This window comes from Leopardus geoffroyi, chromosome C1 (genome assembly GCF_018350155.1).
Source record: "Leopardus geoffroyi isolate Oge1 chromosome C1, O.geoffroyi_Oge1_pat1.0, whole genome shotgun sequence".
Classification (NCBI taxonomy): Eukaryota; Metazoa; Chordata; class Mammalia; order Carnivora; family Felidae; genus Leopardus; species Leopardus geoffroyi.
This window is the reverse complement of record NC_059328.1, coordinates 160687293-160707045: the sequence shown is the minus strand read 5'-3', so window position 1 is coordinate 160707045 and position 19753 is coordinate 160687293. Positions and strand designations below refer to the sequence as shown.

Genomic DNA, 19753 nt, shown 5'->3' with positions numbered 1-19753 from the left:
GGTTGTATATTTATACAGCGTGACTGGTTCCTATCTTAAAGTTAGTGTACTGTGTTTAGTCCTTCTTTATTTAAAAGTGAATCACTAATTTCACTTATCTTAAAATATTTTAATAGTTGAGACTAATAATCATGCTTTTTATGGGGATTTTGTAGCTTTGTGTCAAGACCATATTTTTGACAATATCAGAAGCTTTTAATAAGGTGCTTGCTGCTGAGCTAATGATACGCTTTTGGTAGTATTTCTTATACCTATCTTCAATAGACAGATTCAGGCTAGTGTGAATGTAATAATCAAGCCTCAATCAAACCATACTTAGTATGACAAATATTGCATTATACTGTAATTTGGGTATTCATGCTTCTGATAAAGGGCTTAATTCGACTCCTTGAGGAACCGGGAAAACACTATTGATTTTATACAGGAATGCAAAGTAGCAGCCATTTATAGTGCAAGATATAAATCACTTCCTAATTAAAATTAAATCAAGAGAAATTAAGAATCTCATGGCCTTATATGTAATGGTACACAATCTTAAGTGTAAAATTATATTTTGTATCAATTGTGTTCCTGTGCATGGGTTTCTGGGCACGAAAAATTTTGCAGCTAATCTTGATAGAAGCAGATAATATTGACTTGAAATTTCTCTTAATTTCTTTCTGTAGGAACATTGCAGTGGACTAAACTACTTATTCCAGATATAATTTGTTTATTTTTGTCTTCCCTTTTAAGAAAATGTCAAAGAAATTTTTGGACAGACTATTATTCATCACCATATCCCTTTTAACTGGGACTGTGAATTTATCCGACTGCATTTTGGGCATAATCGGAAGAAGCATCTTAACTACACAGAATTCACACAGTTTCTCCAGGTGAGCCTAGTTTTCATAACCGATGTAAATATATACCATTTCTTCTCCACTTCCCTTTTAGTTTTAAGTTTGTTACCAAAAATAGCAATTCCCTGTGGCATTTCTTATTTCCCACTGCAGGTTTAAGCTTGTTACCAAAAATAGCAATTCCCTGTGGCATTACACCCCCATTTCATATTTCCCACTTCCAGAGGCAACTTTTAAGCACTCTTAAACTTGTTTCTTTTCAGCAATCACTTTCATAGCTCACCACAAGTATAGCTGCCATCTGTTACCGTCCAGTGCTATTACAGTACCATTCATTATATTACCCACACTGTACCTCTCATCTCTGACTTACGCCGTAACTGGAAGCTGGTACACCCCACTCTCCTCCATTCATTTTGCCCATCCCCCCACACACTTCCCCTCTGGCAACCACCAGTTCTCTGTATTTATGGGTCTGTTTCAGCTTTGTTTTACTTTTTAGATTCCACATATAAGTGAAATCATATGGTATTTGTCTTCTTTGTCTTTGATTTACTTCATTTAGCATAATACCCTCTAGGTCTATCACTGTTGCTGCAAATGGTAAGATCTCATTCCCTTTTTTTTTTTTTAATTTTTTTTTATGGCTGAGTAATATTCCATTGTATGTATATACCACATCTTCTTTATCTGTTCATCTATCGATGAATACCTGGGTTGCTTCCAGATGTCTTGGCTATTGTTAATAATGCTGCAGTAGGGGCACCTGAGTAGCTCAGTTGGTTAAGTGTGTGACTCTTTCTTTCTGCTCAGGTCGTGATCTCACGGTTCATGGGTTAGAGTCCCAAGCTGGGCTCCATGCTGACTGCGTGGAGCCTGCTTGGGATTCTCTCTCTCCCTGTCTCTCTGCCTCTCCCCCGCTTGTGTGAGCATTCTGTCTCTCAAATAAATAAAAACTTTTTTTAAAATGCTGCAATAAACATAAGGATGCTTATATCTTTTCAAATTATTGTTCATTTTCTTTGGGTAAATACCCAGTAGTGGAATTATTGGATTGAATGGTGTTTCTATGTTTAATTATTTGGTGGAAACTCCATACTGTTTTCTGAGAGGTTGCACCAGTTTACATTCCCACCAACAGTGCATGAGGGTTCTGTTTTCTCCACATCCTCAACAACACTTGTTATTTCTTACGTTTTTAATACTAATCATTCTGACAGATGTGAGGTGATATTGTGGTTTTGATTTGCATTTCCTTGATGATTAGTGATGGTGAACATCTTGTCATGTGTCTGTTGGCTATCTGTATGTGTTCTTTGGAGAAATGTCTGTTCAGCTCCTCTGTTTTTTTAATCATTGTTTTTTGGTGTTGTAGAAGTTTTTCATGTATTTTGGATATTAACTCTTTATTGGATGTGTGATTTGCAAATATCTTCTCCCATTCAGTACATTGTCTTTTTCATTTTGTTGACGGTCTCCTTTACTGTGCAAAAGCTTTTTATTTTGGTGTAGTCCCTATAGTTTACTTTTGTTTTTGTTTCCTTTGCTTCAGGAGACCTATTGAGAAAAATGTTGCTAAGGCCAATATCAGAGAGATTATTGCCTGTGTTTTCTTCTAGGAGTTTTATGGTTTCAGATCTTACATTTAAGTCTTTAATCCATTTGGAGTTTATTTTTGTGTATGGTTAAGACAGTGGTCCAGTGTTATTCTTTTGCATAGTTTTGTCCAGTTTTCCCAGCACCGTTTGTAGAAGAGACTGTCTTTTTCTCATTGTGTACTCTTTCCTGCTTTGTTACAGATTAATTGACCATATGATTGTGGGTTTATTTCTGGGCTGTCTATTCCGGTCCATTGATCTATGTGTGTTTTTGTTCCAGTACCATACTGTTTTGATTACTACAGTTTTGTAATTTATCTTGAAATCTGGACCTCCAGCTTTATTCTTCTTTCTCAAGATTGCCTTGACAGTATGGGGTCTTTTGTAGTTCTGTACTCTACTTTTAAATTTTTCACTTTTTGGTATTTTTCATTGAATTTGAACTGTGGAAGATCAGGAGCTGGTTCTTTCATCTCTCCCTCTCTCCCACAGACATTTTCTGTCTCCATCACCATATAATTCATATCTGAATTACTATAATTTTATAAAAACTATGGATGACTGGGGTGCCTGTGTGGCTCAGTCGGTTAAGTGTGTGACTTCTGATGTCATCTCAGGTCACGATTGCAGGGTTGTGGGATCAGGCTCTGCACTGAGCATGGAGCCTGTTTAAGATTGTCTCTCCCCCTCTGCCTCTTTCCTCCACTCGCTCATTTGCTCTCTCTTTCAAAAAATAAAAAATAAAAATAAAAAGAGAGGCACCTGAGTGGCTCAGTTGGTTACACGTCCAACTTTTGGTTTCAGCTCAGTTCAGGATCTCATGGTTCATGAGATTAAGCCCTGCATTGGGCTCTGCACTGGCAGTGGGGAGCCTGCTTGGGCTTCTCTGTCTCCCCGTCTCTCTGCCCCTCCCCTGCTTGAGCGCTCTCTCTCTCTCTCTCTAAATAAATAAACTTAAAAAAAAATACTGTGCTTGACTAAAATGATTACTTTTCTTAGTGTTTCTAGTTTTTCTTATTTGTTTAGTTTTCTATGTATTAATGCTAATTCATTCTTAAATTTTGCCTCACTTATTAACATTTCATTTTAATGTGTTTACAAAATATTATGTATTCTATCAATTTCATCTTCTTGGAGCTAAGAGCTTTCTTTCTTAAGAAATGGAGATAAAATTCACTTAACATAAACTTAACCATATAAAAGTGCACAATTTAAGTGGCATTTAGTACAGTTCAGTGCTGGGCAACCACTATCTTTGTCTAATTCCAAAACATTTTTATTACTCCAAAAAAAAAAATTGTTTACTCATTAAGCAGTCACTCCCCATTCCTGTTTCTCCTCAGCCCCTGGTGACCACCAAACAGCTCTGACTCTATGGATTTACCTATTCTGGATAGTTCATGTACAGTAGTCCCCCCATTATTTACAGTTTTGCTTTTTACACTTTCAGTGGATCCATGGTCAACCGTGGTCCAAAAGTAGATAATCCTGCTTCTGATGTACCGTTAGAAGGTCAATGGTAGCCTACTACTATGTCACAATGCCTACATCATTTACCTCACTTCATCTTATCACTTAGACATTTTATCATCTCACATCATCACAGGAAGGAAGGTGAGTACAGCACAGTAGGATATTTTAAGAGGACAAGAGAGAAAGAGACCACGTTCACATAACTTTTATTGCAATATATTGTTATAATTTTTCTATTATTTTAGTGATAATCTCTTACTGTGTCCAATTTAGGAATTAAACTTTATCTTATGCATGTATAGGAAAAAAACATCATATATAGGGTTTGGTTCTATGTGCAGTATCAGGCATTTACTTGGGGTTCCGAGAACATACACCCCACAGGTAAGGGAGGACTACTGTTAATGGAATTATACAGCATGACTTTTTGTGTCTGGCTTTTTTTTTTTCCTTCTTTTTTTTTTTTTTTTTTTACTTAGCATAATGTTTTCAAGGATTATCCAAGTTGTAGCATGTATTAGTACCTTATTCCTTTTTATGGCTGAGTAATATTCCACTGTATGGATATACTGTTTTTTGTCTATCCATTCATTAGTTAATGGAGCCTACTAATTGGGTGTTCTTACCTTTTGGTTATCACAAACGTTGGTGTACAAGTATTTGTTTGAATAGCTGTTTTCAAATCTATTGAGTACATCTCTAGATATAAAATTGCTGAGTCATATGATAATTTTATGTTTAATTTTTTGAGGAATTGCCAGACTGTTTCTCATAGCCCCTGCACCATTTTCCTGGAACTTTCTGACCTGCTTCATGGTTGGAGGCTGGACTCTGTACTTTTTGCATAGCTGTCAGTCTGTAATCCCCCTCAGCTTCGTACTGGGGAATGCATTTGTCTGTCTTTTGTGTTGAATCTTCTGCTTACTGGATTCCATCTCTTTATTATAGTGTAGTTCCTCTTTTTGGTGGAATATTTCCTGTAGTGGCTTCTTGAGGAAAGTATAGTAATTTTTTGTGAGACTTTTCATAACCTGAAAACCTCTGTTCTATTTATACTTAGTATGGCTAGGTTTAGAATTCTAGTAGAAATTAGTTTCCTCCTAATTTTGAAAACATTTCTTTTTTGTTTTCTTTCTTGTAGTATTGCCACTGAGAAGTCCAATGCCATTCTCATTCTTGTTTTTTTTTTTTTTTTAAAGTTTATTTTGAGAGAAAGGGCGAGAGGGAGAGAACTCACCTGCATCTCCACGCGAGCTAGGGAGGGACAGAGAGAGAATCCGAAGCAGGCTTGGTGTCGTCAGCATGGAGTTGGAAGTGGGCCAAAGCAGGGCCTGATGCGAGGCTCGAATTCGTGGAAATTGTGACATCATGACCTGAGCCTAAATCAAGAGTCAGACACTTAACTGAATGAGCCATGCAGGCGCCCCCATTCTCATTCTTGATTCTGTTTTGACATTTTTTTTTTTTTTTTCCCATTCTGGAGAGTCAGATTTTTTTTCCTTTTCTTCAGTGTTTTGAAATTCCATGATGATATTCCTTGGTGCTGGGCATTTAGTGGGCTCTCTGAATTTGAAAACTTTTGTCCCTCAATTCTTGAAAATATTCTCATTACTTTTTTTTATTTACTTCTATTTTCTTTCTTTATGGAACTAGTAAATATATTAAATGTATGATTTAGTTTTCTCTCCCATTTCTGCCTGAACTTTTAGTAAGTTTTTAATTTTTGTTACATTTAAAATTTTCAGTTCTTTTTCATTTTCTGAATATTCATTTTTAAAAAATAACATATTCTTTTTCTATAGGTGTACTATTTTCTCTCACTTCTCCAAATATATTAAAGATAGGTGATTTTTTTCTTCCTGTGAATTGTCTGTTTTCTTCAATTTTCTTTCTTTTTCTCTGTTTGGGTTTTTGTTTTTCATGTTAGTGGCTTTTCTTACAGTCATTGGTCCTCTGCTCATATTTAAGATTGAGGCTTATTGGGAACTTTGGGTTCATGGTATTACTTATTAACTCTAAACCTTATTATAAAGTTTGGCTCGGCTGTCATATTGGGGACCCTTTAATGTCTGTATGTTCAGGTCTTTCTTTTGCATTGGGGACCCAGAGAATAATCATCTAGAATATTAGATCTGGCTATTGACATTACGGTTGCTGAATAATTCAAGAGGGTTAGAGGTCTCAACTTTCAGTGTGGAGATGGACTTTGATTTTATTACCTCTTTTCCACTGTACCTGGTCTCCCCTACTCCAGATCCTCTATTAAATTCTCTAGGCAGTGAGTCTCTAGTCCTCTACCAGGTTGAGAAAGGCCAGAATCCTGGCTACAGTGAAGTAGTGCAGGTGACTAAGTGAGTTTTAAACAGACTTCCATCTGAGCTTCCTGTTTGTAGCTCCACCTTCACTGTCACTTGTAAGAGTACTCGTGTAGCCAGTTCCGGAGTTTTTAAGGGGTCCTGTAATGTACATTGCATAGCTTTTTGGCTTTTCCAATGTCTAGTTTTCTTTTCTTTTTTTTTAATGTTTTATTTTTTATTTTTTATTTTGAGAGAGAGTATGTACAAGCAGGGGAGGGGCAGAGAGACAGGAGAGAGAGAATCCCACACAGGCTCCACACTGTCAGTGCAGAGCCGGATATGGGGCTCAAACCCGCAAATTGTGAGATCATGACCTGAGCTGAAATCCAGAGTCAGATGCTCAACTCACTGAGCCACCCAGATGTCCCTCTGTGTTTAGTTTTCTTGACTCTGCTAAGTCAGTTGTCGCTTGCCTTTCTGCTCTACAATCTTAAAAAACGTAGTTGCTATCTTCTTTTCTGTTCTCTTTGTCCTTGAGTTTCTGTTTTGCTTTTAGTTCCTTTACTGTGATTTTTAGTGAAGAGTGAAGTTTTGGAAGACTGCAGAATTACATGTACTAGTTCATTCTCATTCAAAGCCACAGTTTCTGAAGCACAGCAGTTTTCATCTCATAGTTAGATGAAATGCATTTCCAGGTGTCTGAGATCTTTAGCTTTAGCGTAGCTTCCTTTTTTCATCCTTTCCCTCAGTTCCCCTATCCACACTTGAAATCTGGAAGCAGACTTAACTTTGTTTTTTATTTATTAGAGTATCTTTATCTTTTTAGATAAAGCATCTTTTTAGAGTATTTTTATGTATTTTATCTTTTATAACCCTGGGGTATTGTTTTACTTCATGAGCGTGATCACAGTTTGAAAACTGTATCCTTTAGGTGTGGTTATTTTAGTATACATGTTGCCGAAGCGAGTACTACGTGTGGTTATTTGTAGAACCCAGTGCTTGTTCTAACACTTGTACTGTTAGTGCCCACCTGACTGTCATTGGAAAATGCTCACACTTGAAAAGTTGAAAGTATTATATATTTGAGAGATGATTATTTAAAAAAGAAATGTTCTTTCAACTAGTATTTTTTAAGATTTCTCCAAAGATGGTTTGTTCTTCTCATTGGTTGTCTTGCATTGTCTGAATGTATTTTACAATATCTAATTCTACCCTGATATACTAACTGTACTACATAAACTGAGAGCTTTAGATATGGGTTTTTTTCCCCCTTTGTTTGCTTCTCATTTTGAAGTCATTAATTTTAATTTTTTAAACTTTTTATTTTTAAGGATTTCAAATATATTTAAAAATAGAATAGTGTAATGAACTTCCATGTACCCATCAACCAGCTTCAACAGTTATTAACTGTTGGCCCATCTTGTTTTGTCTGTACTCTCCACTGTGCTCCCTCCTGGATCATTTGGAAGCCAATCCCAAACACTGTATATAGTTTTATCTGCAACTTTAACTATGTATCTTTTTCTTTTTTTTTTTAATGTTTATTTATTTTTGAGACAGAGAGAGACAGAGCATGAACAGGGGAGGGGCAGTGAGAGAGGGAGACACAGAATCTGAAACAGGCTCCAGGCTCTGAGCTGTCAGCACAGAGCCCGATGCGGGGCTTGAACTCACGGACCATGAGATCATGACCTGAGCCGAAGTCGGACGCTCAACCGACCAAGCCACCCAGGCGCCCCTAACTCTGTATCTTTAAAAGATACATACGAGCCCTCTGATTGCTGACCTAATAGAAAATAGAAAATCTGTTCTTCCAGTATTACTCTTGCAATGAGGATTCTGCTCTGTCTTATTAATATAAAAGTTCACATTTTCTTCAGTATTGAGTGTCATTAATGAGGCTTCGTCATGTCCATGGCTGCCACTGGATATTTCTGAAAAACGAAGACGTACATGGGAGAAGACAAAGGTGTAACAAAGACATAGAGAAGGAGGGAAAAAGTAGTGAGTAAGGGAAAACATGTAAGATAAGGAGAGGACCTATGTCTATTTCTGATGCTGCTTAGGAACATCCTTTCTGTGGGGGAATACTTTCAATCATATTTTAAGGTTGAAATAAAGACCTAAAATTCCTGCTTCATTTGAAGGATGATAGGGTTGGAGCTGAGGTGATAGGAAGATGGAGTGAGTAGGGAGAATGATGAAAGTAGAAGAAGACAGAATTCGCAAATAGGTGGAGATTATATAACACGCTCCTGAATAATTCATGGATCATAGAATAAAAGGAACGTTAAAAAAAAATATCTTGAGACAAATTAAAATGAAAACACAACATACCAAAATGTATGGGATACAGCAAAAGCTGTTCTGAGAGAGAAGTTTCTAATGATAAACACCTACATTAAAAAAAAAAAAAAAAAAAAAAGATCTCGAACTATCTTTACACCTCAAGGAACTAGAAGAAGAATAAACTAAGGATAAAGTTAGCAGAAGGAAGAAAATAACAAAAGTTATAGCAGAAATAAATGAAATATAATGTCTAGGGAGACAACAGAAAATATAAAACTAAGAGCTGTTTTTTTTTTAAGATATACAAAATTGACAGATCTTTACCTAGACTGAGAAAAAACACATAGAAATGAAAGACACATTACAATTAATAAGAGAAATGCTAAGGATCATAAGAAACTTCTGTGAACATTTATATACCAACAAATGAGGTAACCTAGAAGAAATGGATAAATTCCTAGAAACATATCCAGTCTACCAATTCTGAATCATGAAGAAATAAAAAATCTAAACAGACCAATTACTAGTAAGGAGATTGAATCAGTAATTAAAAATCTCCCAACAGAGAAAAGTATAGGACCAGATGGCTTCCCTGGTGAATACTACCAAACAACTAAAGAAGAGTTAATACCAATCTTTCTCAAATTTATCCAAAAAGTACAAGAGGAGGGTACATTTCTTCCAGATTCATTTTACAAGACCAGTATTAATCCTAATACCAAAGCCAGACAAGGATACTGCAAGAAAAGGAAATTACAGGTCAGTATTCCTGATGAAGGTAGATGCAAATAGCCTCAACGAAATATTAGTAAACTGAATTTAATAGTACATTAAAAGGATCATGTACCATGATCAAATGGGATTTATTCCTGGAATGCAAGGATGGTTTAGCATATGCAAATCATTAAATGTGATACATCACATTAACAAAATGAAGAATAAAAATCATATCATCTCAGTAGATACAGATACAGAAAAAGCATTTGGAAAAATTCATTATCCTTTCATGATAAAAAATGCTTAGCGGGGCACCTGGGAGGCTCAGTTGGTTAAGCATCTGACTTTGGCTCAGGTCATGATCTCGCAGTCTGTGGGTTCAAGCCCCATGTCGAGCTCTGGACTGACAGCTCAGAGCCTGGAGCCTGCTTCGGATTCTGTGTCTCCCTCTCTCTCTGCCTCTCCCCTGCTCGTGTTCTGTCTCTCTGTCTCTCTTGCTCTCTCAAAAATAAACATTAAACAAATTTTTAAATGTTTAGCAAGGGGTGGGGTGCCTGGGTGGCTCTGTCGGTTAAGTGTCCAACTTCAGCTCAGGTAATGATCTCACAGTTTGTGAGTTTGAGTCCCATGTGGGGCTCTGTTCTGACAGCTCAGAGCCTGGAGCCTGCTTCGGATTCTGTCTCCCACTCTCTCTGCCTCTCCCCACTTGAATGTTCTCTCTCTCTCTTGCTCTCTCTCGCTCTCTTTCTCTAAGATAAGTAAACATTAAAAAAAAAATTAAAAATAATGCTTAGCAAGGTGTGCCTGGGTTGCTCAGTCAGTTAAGGATCCAACTCTTGATCTTGGCTCAGGTCATGATACAGTTTGTGAGACTGAGCCCCATGTTGGACTGTGCACCTGCTTGGGATTCTCTGTCTCTGCCCCTACACTCCCCCCTCTCAAAATAAATAAGCATTAAAAAAAAATATTTAAAAAGTGCCTAGCAAATTAGGTATAGATGGAACATACCTCAACAAAATAAAGGCCATATATGACAAGCCCATAGCTCACATCATGCTCAACAGAGAACAGCTGAAAGCTTTTACTCAAAGACCAGGAGCAAAACAAGGATGCATATTCTTACCACTTTTACTTAAAAAAGTACTAGAAGCTTTAGCCAGAGAAATTAGTCAAGAAAAAGAAGTAAAAGACATCCAAATTAGAAGGGAAAAAATAAAATTGTCCCTTTTTGCAGATGACATGATATTATATACAGAAAACCCTGAAAGACTACGCACACGCACATGCACACAAACCCATCAAAAACTGTTAGAACCAATAAATGACTTAGAGTTTCAGGGTACACAATCAAAAACAGTTGCACTTCTATACATTAGCAATGAACTACTGAAAAGAGAAATTAAGAAAATCCCATTTATAGAATATCAAAGAGAATAAAATACTTGAGAATATATCTTACCAAAGAAGTGAAAAATCTGGTCACTAAAAACTGTAAGATGTTGATGAAAGAAGTTAAAAGAAGACACAAATAAATGGGAAGATATTCCATGTTCATGGATTTGAAGAATTAATATTGTTAAAATGTAATACCCAAAGTGATCTATAGATTCAATACAGTCACTATCAAAATTCCAGTGGGCCTTTTCACTGAGATAGAAAAAAGTCCTAAAATTTGTATGGAACCACAAAAGAACCCAAATAGCCAAGGCAATTTTGAGAAGAACAAAGCTGGAGACATCACATTTTTAAAATTCAAATTATGAAGCTATAGTATTCAAAACAGTATGGTATTGTCAAAAACAGACACATAGATCAGTGGAACAGAAAGAGAATCCAGAAATAAACCCATGCATATATGATCATTCATTTTTGACAAAGGAGTTAAGAATATACAATGCAGAAAGGGTAGTCTTTTCAATAAATGGTGTTGGGAAAACTGGATATCCATATGCAAACGAATGAAACTTGACTCCTATCTTATACCAGACAGAAAAAACAACTGAAAATAGATTAAAAACTTGAACATAAGACCTGAAACTTTAAACTCCTAGAAGAAAACATAGTGGGTAAGTTCCTTGACTTCAGTCTTGGCAATGATTTTTTGAATTAGACACTGAAAACAAAGGCAGCATAAGCAAACATAAACGAGTGGGACCACATCAAACCAAAAAGCTGCACAGTAAAGGACTCCATCAACAAAATGAAAAGGCAGCCAATGGAATGGCAGAAAATATTTGCAAACCACATATCTAATAAGGGACTAATATCCAAAATATGTAGGGAACTTTACAACACAGTAACATACACACATGCACACATATATATATATATATATATATATATATATATATATATATATACACAGAGACACATACATATATACACACGTATATGTACATGTATATATATATATACACAGACACATACATATATATGTACATATACACACACACACACACACACACACACACACACACATATATATATATAGGATGTGAACAACACATCCTATGGATAAGAGACCTGAATAGACATTTTCCCAAAGAAGACATATAAATGGCCAGGAAGTATATGAGAAGTTGCTCAATCTCACTAATCACCAGGGATATGCAAATCCAAACCATAGTGAGATGTTACTTCATATTTGTTAGGATCTCTATTATCAAAAAGACCAGAGACAACAAATGCTGGCAAGGATGTGGAGAAAAGGGAACTCTGTACATTGTTGGAAAGTAAATTGGTGCAGCCACTATGGAAAACAGTCTGGAGGTTCCTCAAGAAATTAAAAATAGAACCACCAGGTGATCCAGCAACCCCACTTCTGGGTATGTATGCAAAGGAAACAGAAATCACTATTTCAAAGAAATAGCTGTACTCCCATGTTTGTTGTACATAGAAACAACCTAAGTGTCCATTGAGAGGTGAATGAGTAAAGAAAAGTGTGTGTGTATTCACACACAATAGAATATTGTTCACTCAAAAAAGGAAATCCTGCCATTTGCAACAACTCAGATGAACTTGGAGGGCATTATACTAAGTGAAATAAGCCAAAGAAAGACCTACTACAAGGGATTGCTTCTTTGTAGAACCTTAAAAAAAAGTTGAACACAGAAACAGAAAGAATAGTGGTTGACAGGGGTGGGGTGGGGGTGGGTGGGTAGGGGGGTGGAGGCTGGAAAAAGGATACAAACCTTCCATTATAACATGAATAAGGTCTGGGAATGTAATGTATATCATGGTTACTATGGGTAATAATACTGTGTTGTATAATTAAAATTTGCTAAGGAAGTAGAACTTGAGTGTTCCTATAAAAAAAGGTAACTGAGGTGATGGATATGTTACTTAACTTGGTGGGACTCCTTTCCCAATGTATACATGTATCAAATCATGTTGCACACTTTTTATATATCACAATTTTGTCACTTTTATCTCAATAGAGTTGAAATTTTAAAAAAGTAGGAGTAGGGTAAAAAAAATAATAAATAAAAAATAAAAAAGTAGGAGTAGGGAAGAGACAACTTTGTCATATCATGCTGGTTGTTTATTTTGTACTCTTTCATATTTACCAATTGAGTTTTAGTTTCTCCACTTCTGTTGTCTTTTCAAAAAAATCCAAACATTTAGATATTGGGTGATAGATGTTAAAATACCTTAGATGTTTCCCTCAGTATTCTCATTTAATTTTTTTAAGACTATTGGAAGATTTAATAGGTTTGATATACTTGTCTCTAGCCTGCCAACCTGCTAAGAAAAAATATTTTTAAAACTTATTAAATAGCATACAAATAAAATCTAGAAAGCAACATAAAACAAATACATAGTTTAATGAATTATAAGACAAACCTAAGATAATTTAAATGTCTTTGAATTACCAATGAACTATCACAAGCCCATAGGAAAATAAATTAGTAAAGTAATGAGACTTTTTCCAAAACTGTTAAAAAAATTTTTTTTTAATGTTTATTTACTTAGAGCATGAGCAGGGGAGGCGCAGAGAGAGAGGGAGACATAGAGTCTGAAGCAGGCTCCAGTATGCCAGCCGTCAGCCCAGAGCTCGACATGGGACTCAAACTCACGAACCATGAGATCATGATCTGAACCAAAGTCAGATGCTCCACCAACTGAGCCACCTAGGCACCCCGCTACCAAAACTTTTAAATATCAGAAAAAGCAACATTGACTTGTAGGCTTGTATAAATATGGTAATGAAAATTGCAGTATTGTACCTGTGAATAATATATATTTAGATATGAATATTATTTTTAGAGTTGCAAATAGTGTGAAAATGGTACCCAATAGCACCATTGTTATGTTGTGGTAACAGATTTATTTGGATTATGTCATAGGTCCTCAGTGCAGAAATGCTCCACTTTTCACTTTTGTATAGTATTCAGCATGTTACTGGCACGTTTTATTGTTTTTATTGATATCATTTATGACAAAATGTGACTGCTGAATAATTCAAAAGTTCAGTGATCTTCTGGATTATTTTACAGTTTATGAGTAACTGCTGCCCAAGCCAGACAATGATAGCTGAACACTAGTTATCAGTTTGTTATTTATAACTTTCATGTTAGAATTACTAATTATTGCTCTTACCAGTCAGTAGACTTTCTCACTAAGTTCATGTTTTAAAAATTGTTTGAAAAATGGTGTCTAATTCATTGAGAGAGAAAAAGAGACCCTTTAATTACAGTATTACATTGAAATACTGAAAATGAATCTAAACTTTTTTAAGTTTGCTCATTTGAGAGAGAGAGTGCAAGTGGGCAAGGGGGGGGGGGGAGAGAGAGAGAGAGAGAGAGAGAGAGAGAGAGAGAATCCCAAGCAGGCTCTGCGCTGTTAGTGCGGAGACTGACACACGGCTCAGTCCCACAAACCGTGAGATCATGACCTGAGCTGAAAGCAAGTCTGACGTTTAACTGACTGAACCACCCAGGTACCCCAAATCTAAACTTTTATTTCAAAACGTACCCTTGGGAGACACTGGCAGCACAGAGCCTGCCTGAGATTCTCTCTCTTCCTTTCTCTCTCTCTGTGCCTCCTGCTTGCCATCCCCCCCCCCCAAATAAACTTAAAAAAAAAAGGTACCCTTGGATAAGAATGCCTTCAAGCAAGAAAGAATACATTTTAAAAGCTGAATTAAAACACTAAGAACGGTTCAGTGTTGAAAACTTTTCAAGTGCATTAAGGTTTTTTTCCTCCTCCTCTTTCTTTATTGTCATGCTATGATTCATTCTTCCCGAGGAGTACTGTGTAGTACATTTTCAGGAAAACATGCTTTTTAAAAGAAATTAAAAGTTTTGTTGTAAATTCAGAGCTGTGCAGTGTTCATTTCTGTAGTAAGTGCATGCAAGGGAAGAATGTCCTCCTTTTTCAAAAACATGCAGTTGGGATGTGCTTTAACCAATCTACTGTTCTATTTCTAACTTCCCTCTAGGAGCTGCAGCTGGAACATGCAAGACAAGCCTTTGCACTGAAAGACAAAAGCAAAAGTGGCATGATTTCTGGTCTGGATTTCAGTGACATCATGGTTACCATTCGGTCTCACATGCTCACTCCCTTTGTGGAGGAGAATTTAGTTTCAGTAAGTAGAAAGCAAGTACTTCAATTTTCTCTTTCCTTAACGTTTTTGAACCATTGGGTCCTGGCTCGCCTCCTTGGACACACCTGACTGTCAGCTATTCTAACTTAATGTTTGGTTGGTAGAAGGTAAACAGGTATGTGTAAGGGAGGTGGGAGTGCTGTGATGGTGAATAGTCTTTCCCGGATCAAGTTTTTTTCAGAGCCACCATCGTGCTCTCCTATATTTCTAAATTGTTTATTTCCATTTACAGAGTCCAGTGAAAGAAAACAAGGGAGTTTGTAGACAGGGGTGTGCAATTACTTTTCCCAGTGGGCAGGGCAGTACTTCGCCCAGACACTGCTGCCTTCACCTTGGCCTTTTTCCATCCCACCAGGCTCCCAAAGCCTTGCTATAAAGATGGCTCCTTCCTTTGTTGCCTGCAGGGTGCTGTTTGCTAGAGGAATCATCACTGGCCTCTACACTGTTTTAATAACCATGGCCGTGGCAGAAGGTATGGAGGAAATATGTGGGCATCAGCCAATGTGGCTCCCTCCTCTCTCTGCCCCTTCACCTGTGCATTCAGTCTGCATGGACCAGACGGTTTTTTTGTTCTGTCAAACTGCTAATCTCTATAAAGTAATCATCTGGACCAATAGCAAACTGATGTCATTCACTTCCTCACAAAGAGTGCTGAAACTTTCCTCACTTACCAGTTCTCTTGTTCGTGCATTGTACTTATGTATAAGTTTTTGATTGCTGCTTGTTTTATATGGAGGGAAGCCAGTGAGTGCTTTTGTTGTTTCAGCTGAAGATCATTATCCCTGATTTAGACCGGGGTAGAAAGATCAACTTCTGTTCTTTTTCTTCAGTGAATTTGAACATGGAGCATGTCACTTTGTCCTACACATTTCACCTCCTTGACACCCATCTCCCACTCCCTGAACCCTTACCTCATACCCTAGCCAAAAAATGAGAGAAGGACAGAAAGAAAGGGAGAGAAGGAGGAAAAGGCGGGGGGTGGGGCGGGGGGGGAGAAAGGAAAGAAAATCCTACAGAGGGGGACTCTCATTGCCTTGGAATGAGGGGACCCATTTAATCTTTTCCAATTGGGTTACATAGACCTATTATAGCTTCAACTTACCAAATGCCATTTCAGTCCCTGAAGGAATGTATTAAATAATTTGAGTTCTCCTTTTGGGTCACTGGCATCCAAATTCAAGCTAATACAAATATCATCTATATTTGGGTTAAGGCATGTATGTGAGGGATGGGTACATTTGCCCATCATTACCTACACTATTCTTAGTAGACCTTTGTGATTAAGGTCACACTGGTATTTCCATAAGTATTTCTTTGAGTTTTTATTAGAGAATGTTTTTAATCATATGGGTTCCTCTGACTCCTGGCTTAGAAATTAGGCTTTTGCAAACTATGAAAAATGTTCTCTTTTGAGTTTATATCCAAGTGGTGGGCAGAGGGAGAACTTACCTCTTCACCCTGCAGAGGTAATGAAGGCCAGATTGCCCCCCACCCCCATCACTCCCCAGGCACAAGAGAGCCTCTTTTGCACTGTTCCACTAAAGATGTAATTTTTAATGAATAAATCCTCCCTAGATTTTCTCTACATTTTTTGGAGTTTTTGGTAGTTGTACCTTTCGTGATGCAGATTCAGACTGTTAAATATCTTAATTATAGTAGTGGTCTTTAAAAAAAGAAAACAATTAGGAAAGTTGATATAGTGAAATAGTTTTAAAATATGAAGTTACCACTGGTTTTTGTGTATGAAAAAAAAGCAAGTTTAAAAAATACTCTGTATTGTACATTGATGTTTGAATTATCCTAGACTAGCAAGAGTTCATAGTTGAGGATCTTGAAAATCCTGTTTAAATAACCATTATTTTTGATCTGTGATAATTGTATTTGTTGTTTCTGACCTTATAGGTAGATGAACCGTGAAGTCCAACTTCCAGATGTTGCTTTCTTCCTTAAAACCTAAATTACATAGACCTCCCTGAGGGCGTGAAATGCACTGAGTGTTTCAGTAGGATACTTTCTTTGTATTTATGGACTGGTTGTTAATCACTTTAATAATGAAGACTACTTGGGATCTTCTTTGAGAAAAGTGTAGTGTCCTTAAACGTGTTTTATTTGTTTTTGCTTACTGTTTAAACTTTTCCTGTTGTCATTTCCTAGGCAGCTGGAGGCAGCATCTCACACCAGGTTAGCTTCTCCTACTTCAATGCATTTAACTCCTTACTGAATAACATGGAGCTTGTTCGTAAGATATATAGCACTTTAGCTGGCACAAGGAAAGATGTCGAAGTCACAAAGGGTAAGATTTCAAAACTGTGTGTTGATTGGAATGTGCATTTTCACTTTTCTTTATCTAGGGCATGAAGCTGACCTAAGTTTACCACTCTGAAGCCAGATCTAGAGAGTGTGTTACGGTGTGCGTATGCTTCACTTGGGCGGTAGTGGTCTTCAAAAATCCAGGTGCATTTAATGGGGTGCTGGGGTCAGGAATAAAAAAGCAGCCCTGACAGTTTTGAAAAGAACCTTGGTCCAGTCTGTCAAACCGGCTAGTGGCAGTGTGGCCGAAACTTGTTTGTACTCGGAGGGAGTTGTGGCAGAAAGATGGGCAAGCCTCCTCTTTTTGCTGTGTTGTAGTAGGGTGTTTTCGTTGATTGGAGAATAGCACGTCTTTTATCTTGTGACTCTGGAGACGAAAGCAAATAAACAAGATAAGAGAGAGGATTCTAAAGAGATTGTTTTATCTTTGAAATAAATTTGTTTTTGCTGGTTCCTTGTGTTAACATTTTATCTTTTGCCAGCTTTCAAACTTTCATAGTGGAACTTAGGTATTTAAATTCAGTTTTAGATTTTTAAAATAATTCTAAAATGCCTTTAGCTTTCAGAAGATAGTTGGTTAAACTAGAAGCATGTTAAGAATGTTTTAAGATTTTCAATCCTTTCTTTTTCTTCTAGAGGAGTTTGCCCAGAGTGCCATACGTTATGGACAAGTCACTCCACTAGAAATTGATATTCTCTACCAACTTGCAGACTTATATAATGCTACAGGGTAACTATTCCAATAATTCTTCATGATATTTATTATAGGACAGTTCCTGTACATTGTGAAGCAGGGGTATGCTTTCAGTTCATTTTACGGTAGTTAATTCAGTCTACAAATTCCAAGAAAGAGAGAGAGGCCAAATGAGAAACGGGAGGAGGGAGAGACAGACGAAGACAGACGTTTAGGTTGGGGGGATGAATGAAGGGAAAGGGAGAGAGAGCAAGAGGGGAAAAGAGCAAGGAGGAGAAGAGAAAAGGAGGGAAGAGAGGGAGAGAGGGAGGTAAAGGAAGAGAGTAAGAGCTCATGGGACTTGTGAGAGGGAGATAGGGGACAGAAGACACACGAGAGTGAGGGGGAGTGAGAAGTAAGAGAGGAATGGGGAAAAGTTGATTTCATCTGGACTCGATTAAGTGTAAGAGATTTGTGAAAATTTGCCTACATTTATAAAGTAAACTGCAGTACATGTCCAGGTGTCTTATAATCTTTTTGGTTCATTCACAAATGGTCATTTTTACAGAACAGTATGTATCATTTTGTGTTGGAAGGTATCATTTCTTGAAATATGTTCGTGACGTTATCATTATGGTTATCATCATAGTCAAGCTCAGATATTTTATGCCTCCATTCTATTTTTTTTAATTTTTTAATGTTTATTTTGAGAGAGAGAGAGCGAGAGAGAGAGAGAGCACGTGCATGTGAGTGGGGGAAGGGCAGAGAAAGAGGGAGAGACAGAGAATCCTAAGCAGGCTCTGCACTGGTAGTGCACTATGAGTGCAGAGCCCAACTCAGGACTCGATCTCATGAACCGTGAGATCCTAACCTGAGATGAAATCAGTAGTCGGATGCTTATGTGACTGAGCCACCCAGGGACCCCTAATGCCTCCACTTTATAGACTAAAATAACCAAAGCACATTGAGAGTTTTTGATTTGTGAAGTTCTTTTGTAAATCCAAAAGAAAAACCTTCATCTCTGGGCAGGATTTGTGGGATGCGGGACTTATGCTCTTATATTAGGTTGCAAGATTTTTTTAAGTGTAGGAATATCCGAAAAATGGTTTTTGTCTTTGTTTTTGTTTTTAATATGAAATTTATTGTCAAATTGGTTTCCATACAACACCCGGTGCTTATCCCAAAAGGTGCTCTCCTCAATACCCATCACCCACCCTCCCCTCCCTCCCACCCCCCATCAACCCTCAGTTTATTCTCAGTTTTTAAGAGTCTCTTATGTTTTGGCTCCCTCCCTCTCTAACCTCTTTTTTTTTTTTTCCTCCTTCCCCTCCCCCATGGTCTTCTGTTAAGTTTCTCAGGATCCACATAAGAGTGAAAACATATGGTATCTGTCTTTCTCTGTATGACTTAATTTCACTTAGCATAACACTCTCCAGTTCCATCCACGTTGCTACAAAAGGCCATATTTATTCTTTCTCATTGCCACGTAGTATTCCATTGTGTATATAAACGAAAAATGGGTTTTAACCCTAGAGCTGAGGACTATTAGAATCTGGGTATATATGGGTGATTTATTGCCTTTATGCTACATAATGAATTATTGGTCTGGAGATGATACTAAAAATGCCATCCAGTTTTTGGTGATTGACATGAAATATCAGGCCATGTCTCATTCATCTAGAATTCACATTTTTAGCAGAGGTTCTGTGCCACCTTTATAAGATAATAAATGGTTTCAAAAAATGCTTTTCAAAACTAGGTCTGAAGTGATCTACCTGTTCATGGAATGTACTTATTTTTAAGTAAGTTTTTTGGAAACAGTAGTGCAGGGTTCAAAACTCAGAGCTTAAAAGAGCATGCTGTAAAAAGTATCTCTTCTATCCTTGTGCCTTTCCTTAAAGGCAACCAGTATTCATCAGTTTTGTATTTGTCCTTCTCAAGATACTTTGTAC

At 37.1% G+C, this 19753-nt stretch overlaps 1 protein-coding gene across 6 annotated transcripts in view; it reads left to right on the top strand.

Moving 5' to 3' along the window:
• SLC25A12 (solute carrier family 25 member 12) overlaps positions 1-19753 on the top strand; it is a 207081-nt gene that overhangs the window by 142800 nt on the left and 44528 nt on the right. For all 6 annotated transcript variants that reach the window (XM_045480199.1, XM_045480196.1, XM_045480195.1 and 3 more), the window contains 4 exons: positions 733-872; positions 14654-14800; positions 16973-17111; positions 17765-17858. In XM_045480199.1, the coding sequence (XP_045336155.1) occupies positions 733-872; positions 14654-14800; positions 16973-17111; positions 17765-17858 (520 nt within the window). The remainder of the gene's footprint in view (positions 1-732; positions 873-14653; positions 14801-16972; positions 17112-17764; positions 17859-19753) is intronic.